Below are 24,165 nucleotides of genomic sequence, written 5' to 3'. Positions count from 1 at the left end.
ATGTTGTAGCTTGCACCAGCTGCTGTCACCAAGAGCCAATATTCACGTTCCCAGAACCAGTTGCCCCTTTCTCTCATGCCCCTCAGATTTGGGCTCATGGAATTAAGCATGCTCAGAGATGGCACATGCCATCATTGTGAAGTCACCACTAGAGCTAACCAACCATTATCAAAAAAATTACAAGCCTTTAAACATTTTCCAATAAAGTTTCATTGGATTTTGAAATGAACTCACTTTTGCCTTTCAAATTTTTCCAGAGACATTTTGGTTCGACTTTTGTGTTCTTTCCAAAAAATGAAAATTGTCTAAAATGAGTTTTCTGTTTCAGAATCATTTTCAAAAGCTTTGCATTAGACCGATCGCTCCAATTGGCAATGGAAAAGAAAGGAAAAACATCTGAAACAAAACAAAGAAAATCATCCAAACATGGAAAAATTGAAAAAAAAAATCAAAAATGTTTTCATGGAAATTTCCATTTTTGAAAAAATGACAAAATTTGTTTAAAAAATTTCAGAGAAAATTTTATGACCAACTCTTGTCACACCACAGACCCTCAGTCCTAATTTGGTTATAACAGTTGCCCACGTCCAACTTCCCATTAAAGCTGTTTTCTCAAATGATCAACAATTATTTGTTTTCGCATAGCATCCCCGTTTGCTTTGATTCTGTGTCTGATCTTTATATTAGCTCTTTTTCACCTTTTCTTTTGCTCTCTCTGGATTCTTCCCATAGGCCCTGATTCAGCAAAGTGTTTAAAATATATTTAACTTTAAGCATGTATTTAAATCCGTCCTTATTCAGCAAAGCATTTACTTATGTGATTATGTGTTTGCCTGAATACAGACACACTTAAGCGCATGCTTAAAGTTAAGCACCTGCTGAAGTGCTCTGCTAAATGGGGGCCATAGGTGAAATCTCATTTACTTATTCATTAAATGAAGCACGATGCATAAGGGGATGGAATGCTCTACTCTGTTGCTGTGATGATTTTTCTAACAAGCCACTTATAACACATAGTCTCTCCCCGGGGTCATCAGAGCTGGTAGGCGATTTTAGGTCTGTTATGGTAAGTGGCTCTATGTGGCTGCTTTGTAACTGGTCATAACCTTGCCAATGTACCAGGGAGATGGGCCAAAGCTAGAACTACTGATCTGCACTTCGCTCTACACTGGGTGGGGTGATGGCAAAGCTGAATAAACTGAACTCCAATCTCAGCCACTACTGCTGGCTTTGGTTTTGGAAAACCAATTCTGATGCCAGTTTCGCCCACCATCATTTGACACAGAGACAACCCAAAACCGGAACCCGCTCCCAGTGTCAGAATACTTCCCTCCCAAATGGAGCTGAGAGCAGCTCAACAGGACCCAGATCTCAACCAGGGGATGAGGAAAGAGAAACTACCACCTCTATCTGTGAGTTTGATAGGAGACTCTGGACTGTGCTCTAATCCTGCAAACTGTTCCACCTGGCCAGGCCCTGGAACCCACGCTGAGCCCTACTGAATTCCGGGAGGTTGTTCTCACGAAACAACTTGCAGGATGGGGGCCATAGTGCAGTGATGGTTACCGTATAGATAGGTAGATCGATTCATGCCCTGTTTGTGGGTAATGCAAAAGCTCCCATTTTTGCCCATCTCTAGGGTAACATGGCCTCTCGTTTCTCTTTCCCTTGCTGTTGAGGTTTTTCCCCTCCTTTTTCTATATAAAATCACAATCCTCAAATAATCTAAATAATAATAAAAAAAATACAAATGTCATTGTATTCATCTCCCCTCCCCAGCCTCGTCTCTGTCTCTTTCCTCACACACACATACAGAGACAACGGGAAAGCACTCTGCAAGGTAGTCAGTGAAAATGCTGCCAGTTGTCACATTCTTCAGTGACAGATTTAAAATGAATGTTATTTTGAAAAAAAAAAAAAAAAAAAAAAAAAAAAAAGAAGGCCTACACTGCTCATCCAAAAGCTGACAAGTCCTAACAGGCCTCAATTTCCAGAGACAAAAATAACTATTTTCAAAATTCACAGCAGGGCTGTCGCCTACACACACTGCACCAAGAGAAACCTGTGGGGAGAAATGTAAAATGCATTGTGTAAATGTAAATGTGCCACATGTTAAAAATGCTTTTAAAGCCATTTACCCTCTTTCTTCCTGGCCAGCCCCCATCCGTGGCACACACGGGCACACACTCTCTCACACACACGCCACAGAAAGATCAGCAGTAAAAGGAAGCAGAAGTGGAGGACCAGCAATTTGCACCCTGTCACGCTCAGAGGAGACTAGCCTTGGATATCTCCTCAGTTAAATTCCCAAGGAAGGAGGGTGGTATGGTGTCCCCTCCTTGCTGGCAGGACTGAGCAATCATGGAGACTCACTCGGCAGCCAGGGAAGCAGTGGGTGCCTGTTTGTTGCAAACACATCATTGGAGTGTGTTGAGTAAGGAACTGCTCTGGGAACAAACAAAAGAGATGCCGGCGGTTTGCAGCCCAGCAAGGTGTTACTACACGCTGATCCCGCCTTACATCCCCGTCGCCAAGCTGCACTGCATTTGCCACTAGCTCTTTGTGGATCCCCTGGGAATCCATGCACACCTTGGAAAACAGACCATGCAGAGCAAGTGTCTGAAAGACCTGGTCCTCTGTTCCAGAGTTGGCATGCATCAACATGGCAGCAAGGCCATGAGGCAAGCTGTTCTGCTGTGTCACTGTCCCTGCAAAGGTAGGGGCAGGGGGTGGCTATCTGGCAGAGGACACCCCTGGGAGCTGAGAATCAGGGAGCTACCTTCTTTCAAACCCATTGTGGTTGGGGTGGCTGTATGTGAGTCCACACATACATGTCCACGTGTGTGGTACATGCATGAGTCTGTACGATAGACGAGTGTAAACTGGGGTTGCTTTACATTGAAACAGCTAACGCCCCACAAGTTCTCAGTGCAAACGTGTCTCCAATACACCTTAGGGCTACACTGATCCAGGCCTATATACAGTCTGTTTGCCTTTGTGTCCATTAGGGATAGTATTCTCTTGCTGTCCCAGACTCTGCCTAGTCTCTGAGCCAGGGACCTTCAACATAAAAATAAGTTCCCTCGCCTTCTCCGCGCTACCACCTCCGTAAAGTCTTCAGGAGGAAAAAGATGTGGCCGGAGCTGAGTGAGGATGCACAGGCTGTTTTAGGGTGACCAGATGTCCCGATTTTATAGGGACAGTCCCGATTTTGAGATCTTTTTCTTATATAGGCTCCTATTACTCCCCACTCCTGTCCTGATTTTTCACACTTGCTGTCTGGTCACCCTAGGCTGTTTTCCCAGAGCAGGGGCACATGATGTAGCACACTCACTAGGATTCCATAGGGTGACAGCATATTTTATAGAGAGACAACCAGGGAAAACTGTCCTGAAGCAGCCTTCAGCAGGCCAGCCATCCTCATATGAACCACATGAAAATATCCCCATGCAGCTTCAAGTACCATGGGTTTGATCTGCTTTTAAAGCTTTGCTCCCAGGATGGTGCGTTTGAACTGGTCCCTGGGTTGATCGCTTAAGACAAGTTTCATTCTTTTGCGCTGGAACGGGCTGGACAGTTCGACAACCTGCGACCGATGTAACATCCACTAAACAGGATTGCAGAACCCCCGTCACTCTCCCTCGGCCACCTTAACCTGGACACCTGCTCCTTGCAGACCGGATGGCTATCCCTACAGGTTGCTCAATTTGGGGGAGACCGGAGGAAAAGACATCTGGAGGCTGTTGTGCATGGCTGGCCCTGTGCATGTGTCCACTGGGACAAGGGAAAGTGAGAGGGCGCTGCTGTTTCTGTGGCCATCTGCCTCTCTCCCTCCCATTGTCCTGGCCATTTGGAACACCCACCTTGAGCAGCTGCATCTGGAGCTCTGCAGCAACCCCATCAGATGCGGTTTGACATCAGCCTGGTGTTCAGCTTCCGGAAAAAGGAGCGCAGCTTGCAGATCTTGCACTTCTTCTTCTTGTTTTTATTTCTCAGCAGCCCGCCACCTCCCTCCCAGTCCTCCGCTTCCTCCTCGCTGGCCCATGGCCCCCAGGCACCACCGTTGAAGTCCGGGTGGGCCCGGGGGTTCTCAGCCGGGTACCTAACTGGGATCGCAGTCCGGTTGTAATGGGCCAGCCTCTTCAAGAGAGCCCTGACCACGTCCGGGCGCTGGTCTGACAGGTCATCGCGCTCATAGGGGTCGGCTGTGATGTTGAAGAGCCAGACGGATTTGCGCACGCTGTCCGTTAGCCGCTCCAGGTTCCACCAACTCCCTGGGAAGTTGGTCAGCATCTGAGGCGGGATCCAGTCGCTGTAGCCAGGGTCACCAGTCAGCAGCTTCCATTCCCTCACCCGTATGGAGGCCTGCACAGCTGTGTTCCATATGCCAAAGCCGCCCTTCAGGGAGCCATGCTTGGCGTGGTTGTAGAGGGGGTCAATGTTGTGTAGGATTTCGGTGCGCGGGGACTCCTTGCCCTCACTGATGGCCGGCCACACGTTGTACCCATCCAGGCCCTCGGCTTCAGACACGTTGCCCCCAGCCAGGGTCACCAGCGTAGGGTACCAGTCTGTGATGTGGACCAGGGCCCAGCTGGTCCTGCGCTTGCGTTTGATCAGGGGGCTGTGAACAAAGCCAATGCCGCGGACCCCGCCTTCCCAATAGGTCCCTTTGCGGCCTCGCAGAGGCCAGTTGCTTCCCCCAGAAAATGTCTGCCCGCCGTTGTCCGTGGAGAACACAATCACGCTGTTGTCATAGTAACCGTACTTCTTGAGTGCCCAGGTGATGTTCCTCACGGCCTCGTCCATACACGTCACCATCGCGGCGTATTTGCGCCGAGCCACGTTGCCCATGGAGCGGTAGCGGTAGATGTACTCTTTGGGGGACTGCAGGGGCGTGTGCACGGCTTGGAACGCCACATAGATAAAGATGGGCTCCTTGGGGTTATGGGTGGCCAGGATCTTGCTCACTCGCTGGGTATAGAGGAAGGTTGAGTACTTCCCACTCTGGTCCCACGCTACATTCTCCCCTTCGTGCAGATCATAGCCGCAGACGCCGGGTCCATCGCAGTTGTCGTAGGTGTAGTAATCCACATTGCCTGTCAGGGAGCCCAGAAAGGTGTCAAAGCCTCGGCGGGTGGGCAAGCATTCCTTTTTGTAGAAGCCAAGGTGCCACTTGCCCACCATGTGCGTCGAGTAGCCGGCTTCCTGCAGCTTTTGGGGCAGCGTGATCTGATCCAGGGGCAGGCAGTTGGGCTGCCGGGGCCGGATGATGGAGTGCTGAAGGCCCGTGTGGATCTGGTACCTGCAAGGGGAATAAAGAAAAACAAAAAGAGAAATTAGTTCTGATCTGGAAAAGCTCTGAGCCATTCCTCAGTGGAGCCTGCCCATGTGCCTGGGAAAGGAAACACCTTGCACTAGGGTTTGACATGGTGGACCCCTATTTGACAGCTGTCCCAATCACACTCTCCTGTCCAAGTTGCTCTATCCAAATCCATTGAATACACTATCGTTTGGGAAGCAGGAAGACCCTTATGTACCCTACAGGAACAAACTATGGGCAAAATCAGTTCAGCAAATGCCTCTCAAGCCAGCAGTGCAGGATGGTCATTGGGCTGCTCTCCTGTAAAAAGCTAGATTGTGCAACCCTTATTTGTGTTGCATGAGTCATCCCATTGAAGACAGTGGGGCTACTCGAGTGAGCAAGGGCTCAACAAGATGAGTAAGGCTTGCACAATCTAGCAGTTTGCTGTGTGTCCATAGGGTGACTAAGTCTGTCCTGGGATTATTAGCTTCCTTCCTCCCATTCCCAGATTCAGGTGGTTTCTCTCTTCTAGTGGCACTTAGGTGGCATCTGTTCTATCCAAATCCTTAGCACTAAGGGACTGAGATGAGGCAGGCTTCATACAATGAACACTGATCTCCAGGCGCTGTCATAGTCCTCCTATGGACATGCAGCATACTCTAGAGACACGCAGACATTCGCCACCACCACAAGATGCATCTACACTCACTGCAGAGACTCAGCCTGCACCCTCTACAGGAGAAGTCTATGGACTTAGAAGTGGTTGTACATACCTCCCTCACAGTGGCATTGTAAGAATCCATCCCTTAATGGTTCTAAACCCAAGCAAGTAGGAAAAATGCTAAAAACATGTCAAGTATTGTTATTACTACTATGAGCGAAAAGCCTCCTATAGCCCCATGGTCAAAGCAAACACCACATTGATGATGCCACCATGTGACCCCATGAGTTGGTGTAAAGGGAAGAAAGGATCATATAATGCACAGCCACAGGGACCATCATGTTAACACCATGGCTATGCAGATACCAGCTCTTTCTTTCCCAGGTGTTTGCAAAGGTTGCAGCTGTCTCCCTCCATTTTGGGGGTCTGATGGAGGAGCTGGAGGGTCTCCCTTTTAAGGTGGTTATTAATTTGTGTTATGGCCATCAGTTTCCAAGGGCTCAGCAGACATGGGCATGCATCATTTGAGCCACTTTACAGATAGAAAGCCTGTGGCACAGGCACAGGCTATGACTGTCGAAAACAGACAGTGATTTTGGTTGCTTACCTGAAGGTGCCTTTAAAACTTTTGGCCTAAGTGACTTGCCCAGCATTCATACAGCAAGTCAGGAATAGATCCCCAGGCTTCCTGACTCCCGCCTGATGCCTGGTCTCCTAGATCAATGGTTCTCAACCAGGGGTCCGGGGCCTCCTGGGGAGCTGCAAGCAGGTTTCAGGGGGGTCGCCAAGCAGGGCCGGCATTAGACTCACTGAGGCTCAGGGCAGAAAGATGAAGCCCAGGTTCCCTGAGCCCTGCCACCCGAGGCTGAAGCTGAAGCCTGAGCAAATTAGCTTTGCAGAGGCCCCTGCGGCATGCGGCCCCAGGCAAATGCCCTGCTTGCTACCCTCTAATGCTGGCCCAGGCTTTTATATGCAGAAAATCAGTTGTTGTGGCACAGGTGGGCTGTGGCATTTTTATAGCATGTTGTGGGGTGGGGAGGACACAGAAAGAAAAAGATTGAGAACCCCTGGGCTAGATCATGCTATAACTCTTTAACTACTTATCTGGACCCACATTCCCATAGTGTCTGAACACCTCGCGAGCTTTATTATTTATCCTCACACGCCCCTGTGGTGCAGGGCAGGGCTTTTATCCCCATTGTACAGGTGGGAAACGGAGACACAAAGACACTAAATGACATGCCCAAGGTCACACAAGTCCATGGTGGAGCAGGGGCATGAATCTCTCTCTCCCAAGTTCTAGGCTAGCACCCTAACCACTGAAACACCAATGGGCCACATTTAGCCCTGGCATCAGGGGCGGCTCCAGGCACCAGCGCAGCAAGCGCGTGGCCTGCCGGTTGCTGTGAGAGTGGCTCACCTGTGGGCTGGTCACGGATTCGGCGGCATGTTTGTGGGAGGTCCGCCGGTCCCGCAGTTTCGGCGGTAATTCGGCATCCCTGCCCCATGGAGTCTACAGTGTAAAGTTTCACGCAATTTATTACACAATACACCAAACAATTCTTTTCCAAGGGAATCTTCCTAAGAGAGCCTCAAGGTTTTACTACTTGGGTATTTTCCATAGGGCTATCCCATAAACACCTACTATTTCGCCTGCCATCAGTAAGCTGGGGTTAACTGGTCAGAAGAGAAGGGAAGAAACTGTTAAGTTTCCCAGGACAGTGACAGGTGCAGTTGTTGTCTTACCTGCCTGTTATAAGTTGGCTCCTTGATGGGGTACAGATGGGCTGGATGTAATAATTCTCCAGTTTAACTCCTTCTGCTGCTAGCCTGTCTAGCATTGGTGTCTGTATGTCTGAGTCATGGTACCCAATATCATGGTACCCCTGGTCATCAGTCAGAATGAAGATGATGTGAGGTGGCTTGGAAAAGGCAGGAGGGAGGGATTTCTCCATTGGGTCCATGGAAACATCTGTTACCAAGCTGGGTTTCATCCAGTCCCAGGACAAGTAGCCAAAACTAAGCAGGCTGACTAGCGAGAAACCTGTGAGAGCATAAACAGCCATGCTGGACCAAGCATTCAGACTTCTAAGGGAGGTTATTATCCAAGCACCTTCCACTGAGAAAGAGGGATAGGAGATCTCTTTCTCCTTCTCCAAAATAAATCACAATCTACCCTCCCAACCTAGGGTTTGTTCTTTCAAATCCTTTGGCAAGTTTTATAGAAACAACTCTCTCTTTAAAAAAAAAAAAAAAAAAAAGCAATTAAATCCACCAGTGCTGTAGAGCTGTTTTCAGTAACAAGAAAATAATCTTCAAGCTGAAACAGTCAAAGACACATGCACCATAAAGTTAATTTCCTCTGTGATGTTATTAAGTTTCCAAAAGTGCTGCAATGTCTCGATTTTAATACAACCACCCCAAAACCCGGCTAGAGACCAAGCTGGATTCTTGTCCCATTCAGTTGTTTGAATGCCAGGCTAGCTCATTGAGCCCTGCCTCAGCAGAAGATGTTCTATTTATGTAAACTCCAGTGGAAGATGGAGCCAAAGTTTAAACCCACAGCTGCTGAGTCCTCTTCCTCACCCCACGGTGATGAGCCAGGTTCTCCCTTCTTCACAGTTTGCACTGAAAAGATTTCTTGGCAAGACCAGATCACCATTATTCTCCTTTCTTCCTTCCTTTGTTTTCTTTTGTTTTTCCGCTCCCCCTTCCGCTTCTTCCAAATTAGCTCCCTCAAGAATCCCTGAAGTTTTTCGAAACTGGACAAAGAGCTCTGGAAGCTCCCTGCTTAGCTTTGCTCAAACTGCAAACCAAGTGATGAGAGCAGAGCCAGAGGGGAAAAGAGAGAAAGTTCCCTCCTGAACAGACTGGAAGAGAAGGCAGAAAGTTGTAACATCTGTCCAGGAGACTGGCTAAGCAGCCAGGTTTAAGGGGAGCCTGAGCGTCAGCCCCTCCCAGTTCTTTCACTGACTTCAAGGAAAAAAGCTGGGAAGCCCAGAGCCCTGCAGGGTCCTAACACTGGTTCTGTTCCCCTGCTTTCCAGCTGCAGCGTGGGTGTCTCCTTCTCTGATGCGTGCAGGGAACTAATTCCAGGACCAGCATGCAGAGGTTTCTTGCCCACATTCCTGGAGGCATTTTCATTTTTCTGAACCTGAAGGTTTTAAACAGGATGCTTCACCCTCCAGACACATCAAGGCTCCTGGTAGGCCTGTCTGGCATTCCTCACCACGACCCCCAGCCAGACAAATATGTTCTTCTGGAGTCACTGCAGGGCAAATTCCTGAGACTGCAGAAAAACCTTCCCCCACCACTTTCCCTTTCTCGCCCTTGCGGAGAAGGGTCCAGATGATATAAAGAGCTGGTGGCAGCGGTAGGCCTGGAATAGTGGTCGATAAACAGTGGAGCCCACCTTTAGTGCTACAGTAATACAAATAAATAAATAATAGTTGAAAGATCCTCTGTTAAGGGGAAATGACAATGATTAGTTATAGAATCTTGGATAATTAATAACACAGGACTATCTAATGGTACTCAGAACTCTTCAACTGTAGATCTTAAAGCACTTTCCAAAGTTGAGTTAGCATTATTATTCCCATTTTACAAATGGGGAAACTGAGGCAGGGAGCAGTGAAATGTCTTGTCCAAGGTCACATGTCAAGTGAGGGGTAGGATTTCTAATAGAATCAAGGTCTCTTCCAACATAGGTACCTAAATGGTCTGCATTATAGCAGTCCCCAAGAATTATTTTGGTGTCCGAGGCACAGTACTGTATAACCCTTCCTGTAGATGTCAATGTAGATATATAGGTGTTGCTCCCATGTAGGTGTCGGTATATAGATGTGGCTCCCCTATAGATTTGAATATAGAATAGTTCGAAGCAGTTTTAGCAATACCTGTCGTTGTTTCAATAGCTACTCAAGTGCCAATGGTGCTGGTGTATGTCAATGAAAAGGGACATTTTCTTGCTACATCCTATCACCAAGTCCAGTGATGCCCAGTCGTGCTCACTTTACTTACATGAGTCTTCTTCTCTTGACTTTAATGAGCAGGATTTGACTTGAAATGGGAAAACTTCACATTCAGAATATGTCATTCTAATAAAAAACAGTTGCCCGTATTTGCGATAGCCTAGTGAGAGCCCCAGGGCCCTGGAAAAGTCAAATGTTCGTTCAAGGCACCTGGGTTGTCATTCACGCAGCAGAGAGGAGGCTGCACCGCAGATTTCTCAGGCTCTAAGGAGGTGGTAATTGTCTCAAATTCTCTGACACTGACAGCATCAATTATCTATATGTATGTACATGCACAATGATGAGGTATTCTGATTTCACTTACTCCAGTTTATCCCAGCGACTTGAATGGAACGACTCTTGATTTCACCTGGGGCAAGTTAGATCAGGATCAGGCCCCAGATATTTCCCTCTCCGCTTTCCCTATCTTTAACAGGGGATTTGGGAGTGTACTCTAATCCACTTCGCACCTCACTAAAAGAAAAAACATGGCATGTGACAACATGGGTTAGGCAGTGGGGCTCATCTCCTGCTTCTGAGATCCCATTAACCAGCTTCATCCCCTAGGCCTGTGGTTCTCAACTACGCGTACTCCTGGGGGTGCTCAGAGGTCTTCTAGGGGGGTACATCAACTCCTCTAGATATTTGCCTAGTTTTACAACAGGCTACAATAAAAGCACTAGTGAAATCAGTACACACTATAATTTCATATAGACAAACACTTTCTTGTTTTTACTGCTCTTTATACTATCCACTGAAATGTCAGTACAATATGTATGTTCCAACTGATTTATTTTATAATTATTCGGTAATGATGAGAAAGGCGGCCATTTTTCAGTAATCGTGGGCTGTGATACTTTTGTATTTTTATGTCAGATTTTCATAAGCAAGTCGTTTTTAAACAAGGTGAAACTTGGGGGTATGCAAGACAAATCAGACTCCTGAAAGGGGGACAGTTGTCTGGAAAGGCTGAGAGCCGCTGGGTTAGGCTGACAAGCAAAATGGGCCAGCTGCACTTTCAAAGGAGTCGTCGGTCTTTAGGACCGCAGGGATAGGAGCTTCAGTTCAGTTTCTTGGACAAGTCCCCCTGTGAGGCTCTTGTAGTTCTGTTGACTCAGTCAAACAGCTGGGTGAGTTTATTCAGCACTACTCCACTCTCTTGCCCTCTCACTCTCTCCTCCAGTTGTGGGAAGCTGTGACTGGAACTGTGGCTCCCCTGACACGTTAAAGCTTGTCTAGTTCCCCCACAGTCCCCGAGCCAGAGCTTGTAACTCTTCCCCATGAAGATCCCAAGCGCAGCCCCAGAGAAGTGGGAAGAAAGATTCAGCAGGCTACAGAATGCTTCCCACTTAAAGGAGGTTGGGGACATGGAAGAAAATGCAAGGGTTCCTATCTGATGTGGGTGCTTTTGACAGTGCCATTTCCAGGATGGGAGATGGCACCGATAGACTGAGTGGAAGAGGAAGAGGATGTGTCCCTGGGATTGTGATGGCAGAAAGAATTAGAGAACCACCGGTACTCCAGGGAGTTTTCCACCTGTCTTCCCAAGTACACAACATTTAAAGGAAGGGGTGGAAGTCAACTCAGTCCTTGCCCTGGAACTCTGCACATTACCCAGGACACTGTATGGTTATATCTACATATGTTGGTGCACATTAGCTGTTACCATCCATTTAGTAGAGACTAAGGTGATGGGTGCTATAGAAAAACCAAAAATAGATACAGAGATTAGATAAATGGATCTATCTTCTGGACAGCAGCCTTGTGTCTTTTCACACTGGCAAAGATTCATGCATACGTAGGGAAGCATGGTGGTGTGATGTAGTGGGTAGAAAAGGGGGAGGAAGCCAGGATTCTCGGGATCTGTTTCTTATTCTGCCACAAACTGTTGCTTAATCACAGGCATGTCACTTAACCTCTCTGTGCCTCCTTTGATCCATCCATAAAAACGAGGATTCCTGCTGAACCTCCCAGGAAGCACGTTAATGTTTGTAAAACAGACCCTCAGGCCAGAGGCAGTGAGTCATTTCCAAGTCTAATCCCAGCACTTTCTAAATAATAACTAGTAGTTGGTTTTGGTAAATGTCTCCTAGAAACATGAACATACTGGGCTTTCCCCTTCTGATTTTGTCTTTTACCATTTAAAAACAATGCTTTTTATTCCCTTTGTTTATAACAGAACTTGACATTAACAGAAGATTCTTAATGTTCTTCTTTGTCTGTGCCCTGGTACCGTTGATTACATCAAAATCGCTCTGGGAATGGTATTTTTTAAGTTGCCTGCTGTTGCACAGACACCACATATTTTTATAGGTCCTACACAAATCGTGTCTATTTTTATTTCTTGCTTATTTTCTTTGTTGAAGAGGGACAGTTTGGGTTTTAGAAGGCTGTCATATTTAGAATTCATAAGACATGGGTTGTAAACAATGATTGGAACAATTTTAAGAAACGGCACATTTTGTGACTTAACTACTTATCAGCATCCCCCTAAATCAGATTATCATCCTCAACCGGAGAGCAAAAATACCAGGAGGCAGCCAACTTGGCAAGGTTTGATTTCTCTGTGCTGTCTGAGCAACAGGCCCAGACCAAGTTGGAAGGGAAAGAGGAAGAGGGACCAGGAGGAGGAGCAGCGAGATTAGGCTGGAGCAGTCTGGAGGATGTCAGGACTGAGGCACATTGACAAGGCTTTGGGGGTGGGGAAGGAAAGTACTAGAATAGCAATGTCAGGATTGAGGTGGGTTGGCAGAGCTGCAGGGGGGCCAGGAATGGAATAGAAGGGAATGATGCAAGTTTGTGCATAACAATATCCTGCTGGATACTGAGGGTGTAAACAAGAAGAGTTGCACAACTGCAAGCAGCTCAGAACATGACTTTAACCCCAGCACAGGCAAAATAATGAGATACCTCTGCTCCTGGGTGCCACGTGAGCTCAATACACATGGTATCAGAGAGGGAAGGCAGTGATGGGCTGCGGGGGGGAGGGGGCTGGTTTACATGGGCCTCCAATAGGACTTAGAGAGATCCAGGGACATGTAGATTTTCCAAGAGCCAAGACTCCTCCATGCAGCGTCAGGTTTAGCACAGAAAGCATGGAGCTGTACATCCAAGTCCTGGCTGTCCGGAGATCAAGGACCCAAGAGAACTTTGATCTACCAATCTATTTGGGACGGGGCCCCCCACCACTAGAAAAGATTGGGTCCAGGAAAAGCAGGAGAGTATGTGGGTGGGGGTATGGGCTGGCTCTGACTACCTTCTGTTGCCCCTTGTGCTTTAATTTAGCATGCTACCATAGTAGACACCCACCATATGAAGCTGTAGCTGCAGAGCTTTCAAGCCCCTTCTCAAGCTTTTCAAGCCCCTTCTCTGAGGGGAGCAAAGACTATTGCCATGACTGTGGGCCATAACAGCTGTGCTAGGCCTGAGCTGACCTCTGGGACAGATCCCCAGGGCCCCTAATTGTCCAGAGCTGCAGTGCGTACAACTAGAGGAGCTTTCTCAGTAATGCACGTGGGCTCCTCCAGACACTCACCAATTTTAGACTTAGACATAATCACTGTAGATGTCAAGGTTTGAGGTTTTTCTCCAGACACACTGGGCCTACATCACTTCAACAGGAAGCAATGGAGTGTGGGGAACACCGAGGGTCCTAGCCATTCAGGTCATAATTCATTATCTTTCTGACAATCAGTAAAACGGCCTGACCTCCTTTGGCTGGTTTGTGGGATGTTTCAGCTCTGACCTCATGTTGCATCTCTGGCAGTTGTTGCTAGGTAACAAGTTAACTGTCTTCCATCTGTGCTCAGCCAGTGAGGCTGTGTTGTGATGATGTCATGCTTGTTATGACTGATGTAATAGAATCCAGCCTTCTGACTGGTCAGCAGCTATGATGGAACAGCCCAGGCAGGATCTAATTTCCAGTGTGGGTTTCATCCCAGATAAATATTAATACACCAGCAGTGACTCAGTTTTGAAGGTTCTAGACATAACTGACGCGCAGGGTAGACGTGTCCATCTGGAGAGGGAAGTGCGTGAAATGGGGTCTCCCTTGAGCAAGAGTAAGAAGGAGAGAAAATGGGAGGTAAGAGGAAGAATTGATACGCTGAACTTAGTAACAAGTGGAGAAATCAGTGCAAAAAGAGGACCCCCAATGGCCTATTTGAAAGAGTGCAGGAGGGAGCCAAGGGCAGACTGAAGAGAAGGTAGGAGTTAGTGGGGGAAGCAGGTTGAAGCAGCAAAATATGGGGGAAAAGGAGAAATAATGAATGACAGTTATAAGAAGGGGCTTCATGCTGAGCTGTGCCAGCTCATGCTTGGCATAGCCAGCGGGAAAAATGGCTCTAGGCTTTATTTCTATCTCCCTCAGTCCTGCTGCCCATCTCCAGTGGGAGGCGGGGGTTGGGAGAGCTGGGTTCCAGGTTGCCGTGAGGACAGAGTGGCTCAATGGGGGATCCTTCTGCTCTCCCCACAATCTGGGTGGGGCATTTTAGCTCAGTTATCCCATTTCTTCTTTCTGCCTTCTCTCTCTGAAACAGCCAGGGTCACTGTCTTGGACTCTGTGGCCCATTCACTCTCCCTGATTCCCATTCAGCTGGAGAGGAAGCTGGCCTTATCTCCAGGGCATTGGGCAGGCTTTGCCATCCCTCGCATTACACAAGCGTACAGCTGTCCCAAGTGGCAGTAGAGCAGGGCAAAGTCAGAGACCTAGTCCTTGGAGCGAGGTAGAGATTGGAGCTACGCAGCAGCCCTGGGAGCAATTGTTAGATGCAGATGTTGTGGGTTCTGCACACAGCTGCTGCTAAGGCCAGGATCTGGCTCACTGGTGCAGTGGCAGGTGGCCATGCAGCCACACAGGAGATGCGGGCCTTGGGTAATTGCAACACTCATCCCCTGAGCTGGTGAAGTAACAAATGAAATGTTGGCATTTCGGGATCAGAAGAGTTTCTGCCAGCTGTGAGTGCTACTCAGTGGACAATTTATGCCTCATAGAGTTTAGAAGTTAAAAAAAAAAAAACTTCGTTTTTGGCTTTCTACTGCATCCTGCCTGCAAATGCGAGAATGTTGTGTGTCGGTATGTTTTGTAGTGCTTTGTCCAATTTAATTTTAAGCATCTCAAGAGAGGGGAATTTCACAGCTTCCCTGGAGATACCAGGGACTGCACTCTTACAAAGTTCCCCCTGATCTTTAGTGATCCTTTCTTTAATTTCTTCTCATGACTTCTATTTGTGCCCTCCAATACTACTCCAAAAACACCTTCTTATTTCCCCAGTGCCATCATTTGTGGGCACTTTTTCTTATGGTCTCCCTTAGGGCCTGATCTGAATAGAATAGAAAAACTCTTATGGACTTCAATGAGCTTTGGATTAAGGCTTTAGAGATTGCTTAGCCAATTAAGATGTCCATATTTAGGATGAGCTCCTGCAATCTTTACTCATTCCAAGCTCCCACTAAAGATAATCACAGGGCAGAGCGATGATAGACTCTAACTCTGTGGTCCTAGTGAGACTGTGGGTGGAATAATGTGTTCAGTATTGGAGACCTCAATACCAGGAAGACTGAGACACGCTGGAGGGAATTCAGAGGTCATCAGAGGTCCTTAGAGGCTGGCAGGAATGAGGAGAGGCTAAACGAACTTCTGGTCAAATCCTGCAGTCCTTAGGCAAAACTGTATTGGCTTTTTCCTTGACTTTGTCCAACGTGTGTTCCTACTGCTTCAGGCTATACCTCCCGTCACTATCCACAGCAGTCTTCTGTCTCCTTAACATTTATACCTGCTATCACTTGTGCCCAGTACAGCTGATTAGCCCCTGCATTATGCCAGTTTTACAGGTTTAATGTTATTAAAATCCCCAACTGAGACCGGGAACCTTAGGAGCACATCTGGACTTTCCTTCAAGTCAGGGTCAAGTTCTTTAAGTGGAGGGCAGGCAAATTCTACACTGGGAGAAGCCGGGATGGTGAGGGGGGGGGTGAAGATCCACGTTTCAGACAAAGCCAAGTGACATTTTTTAGCCTAGTGAGCTAGACAGAAGCCACGTGCTTGGTGCCCTCCTGCTGCTGTATTAATTGTGCAGAGATGAATCTTGACCTAGCTCTAGGTGAGTTCTCTCCACAGGGCCGCACTTGGCACACTGCCTCCCATTTGCTCAGCTGTTTCTCTAACCAAGTATTTGAAAATTCGCTTTCTTTTAAAACAAAAATGATTGTTACGTGGCCTGGGGCAAGAATGAAAATAATCAAGGTTCTTCCTGCATTGGCTGCCACCACCCCCTAGCCCCAATCTCTGCACACTCATGTTTTGACTGATAAAACCTCTGAGACAAATGGGTTACACACACAGGCTTTGCATATTTTTTGCAGCCATGCTTTACCATAAGGGCCACACAGTGAAGTTTAAAACCAGGAATCAACCCCGGCTTTTTTTTTCTTCAAACCCTTCTTGGGGACCTAGCCCCTTAGCGTTTCAATGCTGCCTTTCTCTCAGAACTCAATGGGGCATTATTAACAGCAGGATTATTGAAAGCAGAACTCCTGGGCTTTTCAATGGGAGCTCTGTGCAGGGCAAAATATTGCACAATCTGTTTGCATGGGCTGCTGGTTCCCTTTCCTCCTCCACCCCCGTGCCCTCCCCCCACACACACCTAATCTCCCATCCCCCAACTGAAAATATGAAAGGAGTTTAATAAGTCCCATTTCTCCTTCTTCATACAAGACTTTTGACCTAATAGGGCATCGGGGTTTAGACCAGGCCTGAAATGTAGAGTGTTTTGCTCTCCTTGCCTTAGATGTTTAAGGGCTTCCGTTCTCCCTAGCCACTGTTTGATTTTTCTTTTTCTTTATTGGGCTTTTGATGAAAGAGCCTAGTCTGGAAAAGAAAAAGCAGTACAGAAAGTGGTGGGAGCTTGTCAACTGGAGCAAAACCCAAGCAGAGACTCAGAGCAACATGGTAATGAAGTTTGCTTCAGTTTGTCACAGTAATTGCAAGTCAAAAGTCATCTCCAGCTGGCCAACCATCTCCCCAAAACACATTCAGTTGACACCCGGCATCTGCTCAGTTGAACTGTCTTATTTGCTTTGTGCATATTTTCAGTATAAAGTCCCATAATCCAGGGTAGCAGTGGCTATGCAGGGCCTCCAATATCACAATTAGTCCCGAGATTATTACAAAGATTTCTACTTGACTCTCTCTAAAAGAGTATGAAATTCTTAGAAATTATTAGAAGTTCAGTGTGGAACTTCCCCTGTGAAGGCCTGTGCTTGCTGCTGTAGATAATGGCGTCTCAGCATTTCCATGATATCAGCCCTGATTTACAGGGTTTAGAACTTGGCTGAAAAAGCTCCCTCCTGGAGGAAACTTGGCCACAAGCTCTTACTCAAAGAGAGAAATTTCTTGTTAGGAATTTTGCAATTTTAAAAAAAAAGCTTTGACTTTTAAAAATGATGTAAATAATGGGCCAAATCTCAAGTTGTCCTAACATGGACAAGGTGTTCATTTTAAGTAATCGTCATTCTGAACGTAGCCCCTTTCCTGCTTAGTCCATCCTTTGTGAACCAACTCCAGTTTCTCCAAATGGAGTCACTATTTGTAAGTATTTGTCTAACAGTGTTGGGTTAGGATCCATTACCCACCGAACTCAGCAGGAGTCACTCCTTTGACTTCAGTGAGCTTTGGAGCAGACACTTTAATGAATCAGGGCTTATCCACCCAAGAAGTTACTGTGCTTAGTGTGCTCTGTAGATTCACACTCTAGTTTAATAACCAGTAACTCATCTTGTAGACGAGCCCTTGGTCTTAGCTTATAGGTTGTTTGGGACCTGTTCATGTTGATTATTCCTTATTTACCTTGCAGTTGTTCACCTAAGTCACATGGTATTGTCTCTGTTTCCTTATTGGACAACTGCTAGATGATATAAAAAAAAATCATTATTTACCTCCTGTTAATATCCAGCGGTGCCCTCTAGACCATGCGATTTTCTACTCCAAGTAAAAGCATGGGAGGGAAGTGTGGTGGTTTCTCAGGTGCCTGGAGATGGTAGCTGTGGGTAAATACTTACTTTTTAATGGCAACCATCATAAAATGGTTGATCAAAAGTCTGACAAAATTATATGGCTCAGGACTAATTTGTATGTCTGTGGAAGAGTCAGAGGTTTCCAGGCCACAGTGACTCATTCTCATTGAGCTAGGGCCAGAGGAAGAATAATAAGCAAGTTCACATGATCTTCCTCTTTTGCAATCATGATCATTGCTACAGCAACACCCTGTGATGTCAGACACTGAAGCAATAGGAGGTGATGCATTTTCTACTCAGAGTGGAGTCACAGCACAGTCTGTGTCCCCGCTGCATGGCTTCAATCTGCCCTATATGAGAAATCAACTCTGTCAAGCATTCCAGCCATTAGATGACTTTCTGGAACTCACTGAGCCTTTTTGAAGGCCTGTGCCACATGCATCTCATTTGTGTAGTTGAAAATAATCATCATCATAATAAAAATGCACTTAAAAGCTGTGGAGTAATATTATAGCACTTTTCTAATGTAAACCACAGCGCCTGCTAACACATGTTGCACTTGGCTTGGACACGCTCGGAATCAAAGCACTGCAGTTCTCCTTTCCCCGCCGTTAAAAAAAAAATAAAATAAAATACCTAAATCAAAGATATTTCCTTTTCTACGCTGAGAAATTTTTCTTCCATGTTTGGTCACTGATGATACGTTTCAATTACTCTGCAAATTGCTTTCATTATATGACTTATAAATATTCCTTCACTGGTTTGTTTTCTCTCTTCCTTTCACTTTGATAGATTTCATTCCATCAACTACAGTTCCTCTATTTAATATTTTGGTCCACCCGATCCCTTGGTAAACTACAGCTCAGCTTCTCTCCCTAATGACCAGCGTATTTTTGTTGAAGAGCTGACAAGCTGGAAAAGAGCCTGTGGGTTTGGCTCTGCTCCTTGCTTCACATATCTGATGCTTTCCACATGGCTTCGGCGCACTCCAGTCTCACTCTAACTTGGACCCAAGTTTCCAGCATTGGACCTGAAACATATCCATGCTTGAGGCAGCATCCTGGGGACTGCTGCTTCCATGGAGAGACTGGAAGGCAGCAAGACAGCTTGTATTCTTGCTAAGGTTTCTAGTCATATGTGGTTTGATGGAAGTGGTTAGACAACAGTGCCCAGAAGGATCTTGTGGAGATGATTAGTTGGGGAAGACCTGAATTCTGGCCATGCTGAAATGCTATGGACTGATAGGAGGTTCAGGGTGGAATCTTAACCTTTCCTATTCAGGATAACTTTGGAATATATGAGACCGAAGCTTAAATTCGTTCACCTTAGAGAAGTTTTTTACGTTGTCTCACCAGGTTTTCTAACCATCAAAGCTGTTTTTGTGTATGTGTCCCTCACTGGCCAGTCTATGGACAAAGGGGCTGACCTTTCAGTAAGGAGTAAGTGGCTACTGTTGCCTGCAGGCCCCTCTTTCAACGGGAGTAGGTCCAAAGGTGATGGAAGGAAGAAATTAAGCCTTTAGCCTCTTTGGTTCCTGGCAGTGCTTTCCATAACTCATGACGACCCTGACACTTGGCTGCAAGGGCTTATTGATGTTGGACTATTCTAACTCCACTCCTGACATGATTATTCATGGGACACACAGTAACTTCTCACTGCTCAGAGTATGTAAGATGTTGGTGTGACCTCCAGCCTCGTCCTGGCTGATCACGAAAGAACAATTCTTCCCGGTACCAGCCTGGCAAATTCCCCTCAAAGCACAAACCAGACACCTCCCTCTGCCACAGTAGAGGGGCTGAGAGCCGCCTGTCATTGACTTCAGAGGGGCTTTGGGTGAGCCCCAATATGTGCTAACGTTCTTCCCTCAGTTGCCTGCTCACACCTTCTTTTTGGACTTCCTGCCCATATTACCAGACAAGACACAATCTGCCAATTCATCCATTGCACCATCTGGGTCTTCTGTTGTTCAGGCAGCCTCCGTAGCCTTGCTCTGGGATAAAGACTCAATGCTAAGTGATTTTCCCCTTCTCCTGCAATTTTATTCTTAAGTAACACTGATGCTAGCAGGCAGCCCAGCCACAGAACCAGGGCTTAAATGGTATGTGCACATTATTGTTGCATAAGGGATGCACGCCACCTTGAGTGCTTTGGCATTTAACTTGCCCAGGGTATTAGATTTTTCTCTCTCCAGGCTGGAAAAAGAAATGTTTCACTTTATGTTTAGTGCTGTTTCAGGACTGAGCACAAACACTCTATAGTTCACTCTGGCTACCATCAATCTTATGCTATTTACATCCAGGCTGGGCACCAAGTTCTCTTCCTAACCCAGTGAAGCGAGGGGGCCAGCCCACCCATTTCTTCTGGCTCAGCAGCCTGCAGACTCCTTAGCGCTCTCTCCTTTGCCAGTTTCCGTCTCCCCTTTCAGGTGGGACGACTCCAAAAGCAGTCATTGGGTTTTGCCTGGCAGGAGACCTAAAGTGCCCAGAGCACATGCAGATCCCAGGAGCTCTGCCTCTCAGTGAGGTCTGCATCTCTCTGTAGGCGCAGCCAAGGCACAAAGCATTAAAAAAACAACTCCCTCGGCTTGGCTTGCACCCCTGCCTGAAACAAGGAGCGCTTTCTCACTTGGGGACCACTCGGCAGGGTATGGCAGAAGCAGCAGGATCACCTGATCTCTCTGTTTATTTATAAGCCAAGTCCGGTTCACAGAAAGGAAAACACACCTGTCTTCATTGGGTCCACGCTACCACCTGTAATGTATTAACAGTAGCTTGTTTCTCCACAACATGTTTCCATTGTGTTCCTGGAAGCTTTTGGTAGGGGTCGGGGTCATTTCCAGAGATAGGAGTGGACATTGTTTCCCTTTGGTGGAGCAGGATGGGAAGGCCCCAGCATGCCCTTTTTAACTTGATCTTAGTCAGAATCTAGGACAGAGACATTGGAGGATGGGGTACAGACTCCCTGCTGGCATGGAGAGATCCAATTCTGAACCCCTGACTAGTGGTGGAAACACTGGACCATCTGCACTACTTCTTTATCCAACTGCAATGAGACGACATAGGAAATGATGCAAAATCCTCCTCTTGGAGAAAGCCTTTCCACCATTAGTAATGTTCACAATACAAACACCCCCTTCTAGTCCCCCCCCAAAAGTCAAACAAAACCCTACCCCAAGCAGAGTTCTGGCCTGGAAAAGGGAAAAGTGCCAGAGACTCCATGAAGTCTGTTAGAGACTTTGTGGAGGGTGCTAAGATACTCTGGTGATGGGCTGCAGTAGATAGATAGAGGGAGGGAGGTTATGGAGGAGGGTCAGACTGGGAGGAATGAGACCCATTCATGCATCTTCTAACTTCCAAGTCTGATTGTGATTAGATGTGGAAAACAACCTGAAGATGGGCCAATACCAACTGGTGCAACTGAAAGGCCCCAGGCTCTATTTCTCCTTGGCAGTTACAAGGAACTCCCAATAACACCCGTATTCTGAGGCAGAAGAACAGAGGGCTTGGACTTGAGGAAGGAAAAGGCTTGTGTGTGATGACTCCCGGCAGGTTAACATCTCCATCCTTCCCTTCCCCTCGGGGTTCTGCCTGTCAATAGCTACTTCATGCTGATCAGAATGAGTTGAAGGTTTGACTAGTCCATGTGACCTCCCCTTGGCCACCATCAGGTCCTGCACTTTATTTAGTGGGGCTGTATCTACAATGTGTAGTCTTGCTGTGCTGTAGGGTTTTCCTTCTTTTCAGTAAGAGTTTCAGTCTCAGGGCCCTCCACTTGGACGGAGTGGCGCGCATGTGAGGAAACAAGAAAGGAGCTAAGCCATGCCATCTTGAAGGGTCACTGGTGCATGGATCACTGGTAGGGAAGTATTTTAGAATGTGCAAATAGCCAGTTCAAAAGTTGTATTGCTTAATGTGCAAGGTATTAATAACTCAACTTCAGCGATGAGCTCTTTCTCCACTGAGGATACCAGGAGCACAAATTGCCTTCTTGTAAGAGAACAGCTTAATTTCCGTGGAGCATGACAGATTAAAGCAAGAGTGGGCGGGTCTGGTGTATTATTCATCCTTCTACATTTCTAAAAGGAGAGGAGTGGTGACAGCAACACACAGGATTCTTTGAAGTCTCTTCTGAGCTTCAGAATGCCCAGAGCTGTTGTACTGGAGAGAGGAAAGGAGAGAGAGAGAGAGATGGAGTTTTCACTGGTTATGTTTGTACTCCCTGCTGTCCTGATTTTATAAGGAACTGACCTTGCTGCTTCTGTTACATCCGCACTGTGGGTCAAATCCTGAGGACCTCACTTATGACCCAACTTTCCATCCCACAGCAGAAACCATAGGTGGGGCCTAAAGAGATGGAAGCCTCTATGAGGTTCCCAACTGGGGGACTTCTCCCCATTTGGGAGGGGTGGGAGCAGGGTCCAGCCCCATTAATGAATAAATCACAGGGCCAGCCACAGCCCCTCTCCCACCAGATCCTTAGTGGAGGCCAGAGCTATAGGTGTGGAGTCATGGAGTATAACTCCACTACTACTGCCAATTCATAATGACTCCCCACTCCCCAAAATACTGTTGGAGCATCACTTGGTATCTGTGCAGTGAACCCTTCCAGCAACTAAATTGGGATTAATATATGGAGATTGGATTCTTCACTCCTAAGTGGGAAATGGACCAACACCCTCCTCCTGAAAAATCAGTTGCCATGTGATAGATTTAGCAGAACACACTCCAGTACTTTGCTTAAATGGAAAACTCTAGAAAGAATTCCTCAGGGGAAATATATTTCATTTGCAGCTAAACCCTCCAATATGAGAGAGATCCTGGGAAATGGTTTATGCGGAGCAATTGAGAGTCTGGAACAGCATCATAACTGGACAGGCAAAGCAGGGTAAACTTCATTTAGTAAACTGCAGGCAGCCAGAGGCTGTCTGGCAAAGATAGAAACTGCACATCTAGAAAAGAAATATGGCTTTCCACAAGAAAAATATGGGGTTAGTGGAGCCAAAGTGAGAAAAGTGCCCACCAGAGCAAAACCAAATTAGACAGAAACTTTGGAAATTAAAAATCAAAATGGTCCCTTCGAAAAAATCTGAAAGAGTGAACCATCATAGAAGCCTTTCTAAAGTCCTTGCCACCATTATACCTGGCTACCAAAGTCTAAAGGTAAATGAGATTTCACTGTCTTGGAGTGTTTGTACAAGACCTGAAACCAGGACTTCTTGTGCTTTAAATTGGAATCATACTTGTAGACCAGTGTTTCTCAAACTGGTGGGCCGGGCCGATTTGTTTACCTGCTGCATCCACAGGTCTGGCTGATCGCGGCTCCAACAGGCCATGGTTCGCTGCTCCAGGCCAATGGGAGCTGCTGGAAGTGGCACTGGCTGAGGGACTTACTGGCCACCACTTCCAGCAGCCCCCATTGGCCTGCAGCAGTGAATCGCGGCCAGTCGCAGCCTCAATCGGCCACACCTGCGGACAGGGCAGGTAAACAAACCAGCCCGGCCCGCCAGGGGCTTTCCCTGCACAAGCAGAGACCCCAGTTTGAGAAACACTGTCCTAGACCATGTGACCACTGTACTTAAGCCAAGTATTAGTTGACTTTTTTTTTTATAACTTGTAGGCAATGGGTTGTAGCGGGGCAGTTATCCCACTCCTAGAAAAAAAGGTAGGCTGACTGAGGAGGTGGCCAGGCTCACTCCACCCCTGGAGTGGGAAGGGCCTGGCTGCCTGGGAGCACAGGTACCTGAAGCAGAGCAGTGCTGGGCAAAAGGAGCTGGGGAGCTCCAGCCTGGCAACTCTCCAGGCTGAGGCCTTATCAAAGGCCTAAAGAGCTACTGGGGCTGCAGAGGTGCCGCCCGGGGAGAGGCAGAGGCAGCTGGCCCAACCCCCTGCCAATGATGAGTGGCCATTACAGACTGCAGTCTGCCCCAGAGAAAGGGGACTAGATGATGACTGGCAGTAGCCACTGAGGCAAGGTGGGCATAGGGGGAGGGGGCTCCCCTGGGAGGGGAGACCCAGAGTGTGGGGTACTGCTGTGAGCAGAATCCCAAGGTAAAGGGCATCATGATCCAGGAGAGACAAGGGGCCTACGGCAGGAAAGACACCGGCCAGCAGGAGGCTCTCCGAGTGCTGAAATTGAGCTAATTCCCAGTCAACCAGCAGGCAGCGCTGTGCCAGTGAGTC

At 47.3% G+C, this 24,165-nt stretch overlaps 1 protein-coding gene across 1 annotated transcript; it reads right to left on the bottom strand.

Annotated features, from left to right (window-relative positions):
* Window positions 1–557: 557 nt before the first annotated feature.
* On the bottom strand, window positions 558–8,845 carry ARSI (arylsulfatase family member I). Its single transcript, XM_050961554.1, has 2 exons — window positions 7,710–8,845; window positions 558–5,302 (listed from the first exon to the last, which is right to left on the bottom strand). The coding sequence occupies exons 1-2, from the start codon at window positions 8,027–8,029 to the stop codon at window positions 3,901–3,903; spliced, it is 1,722 nt and encodes a 573-aa protein (XP_050817511.1). The 5' UTR covers window positions 8,030–8,845; the 3' UTR covers window positions 558–3,900.
* Window positions 8,846–24,165: the final 15,320 nt, after the last annotated feature.

The sequence above is a fragment of the Gopherus flavomarginatus genome, chromosome 7, assembly GCF_025201925.1.
Source record: "Gopherus flavomarginatus isolate rGopFla2 chromosome 7, rGopFla2.mat.asm, whole genome shotgun sequence".
Classification (NCBI taxonomy): domain Eukaryota; kingdom Metazoa; phylum Chordata; order Testudines; family Testudinidae; genus Gopherus; species Gopherus flavomarginatus.
Note: the sequence above shows the minus strand (reverse complement) of the source record. Positions and strands in the feature narration are given on the sequence as shown.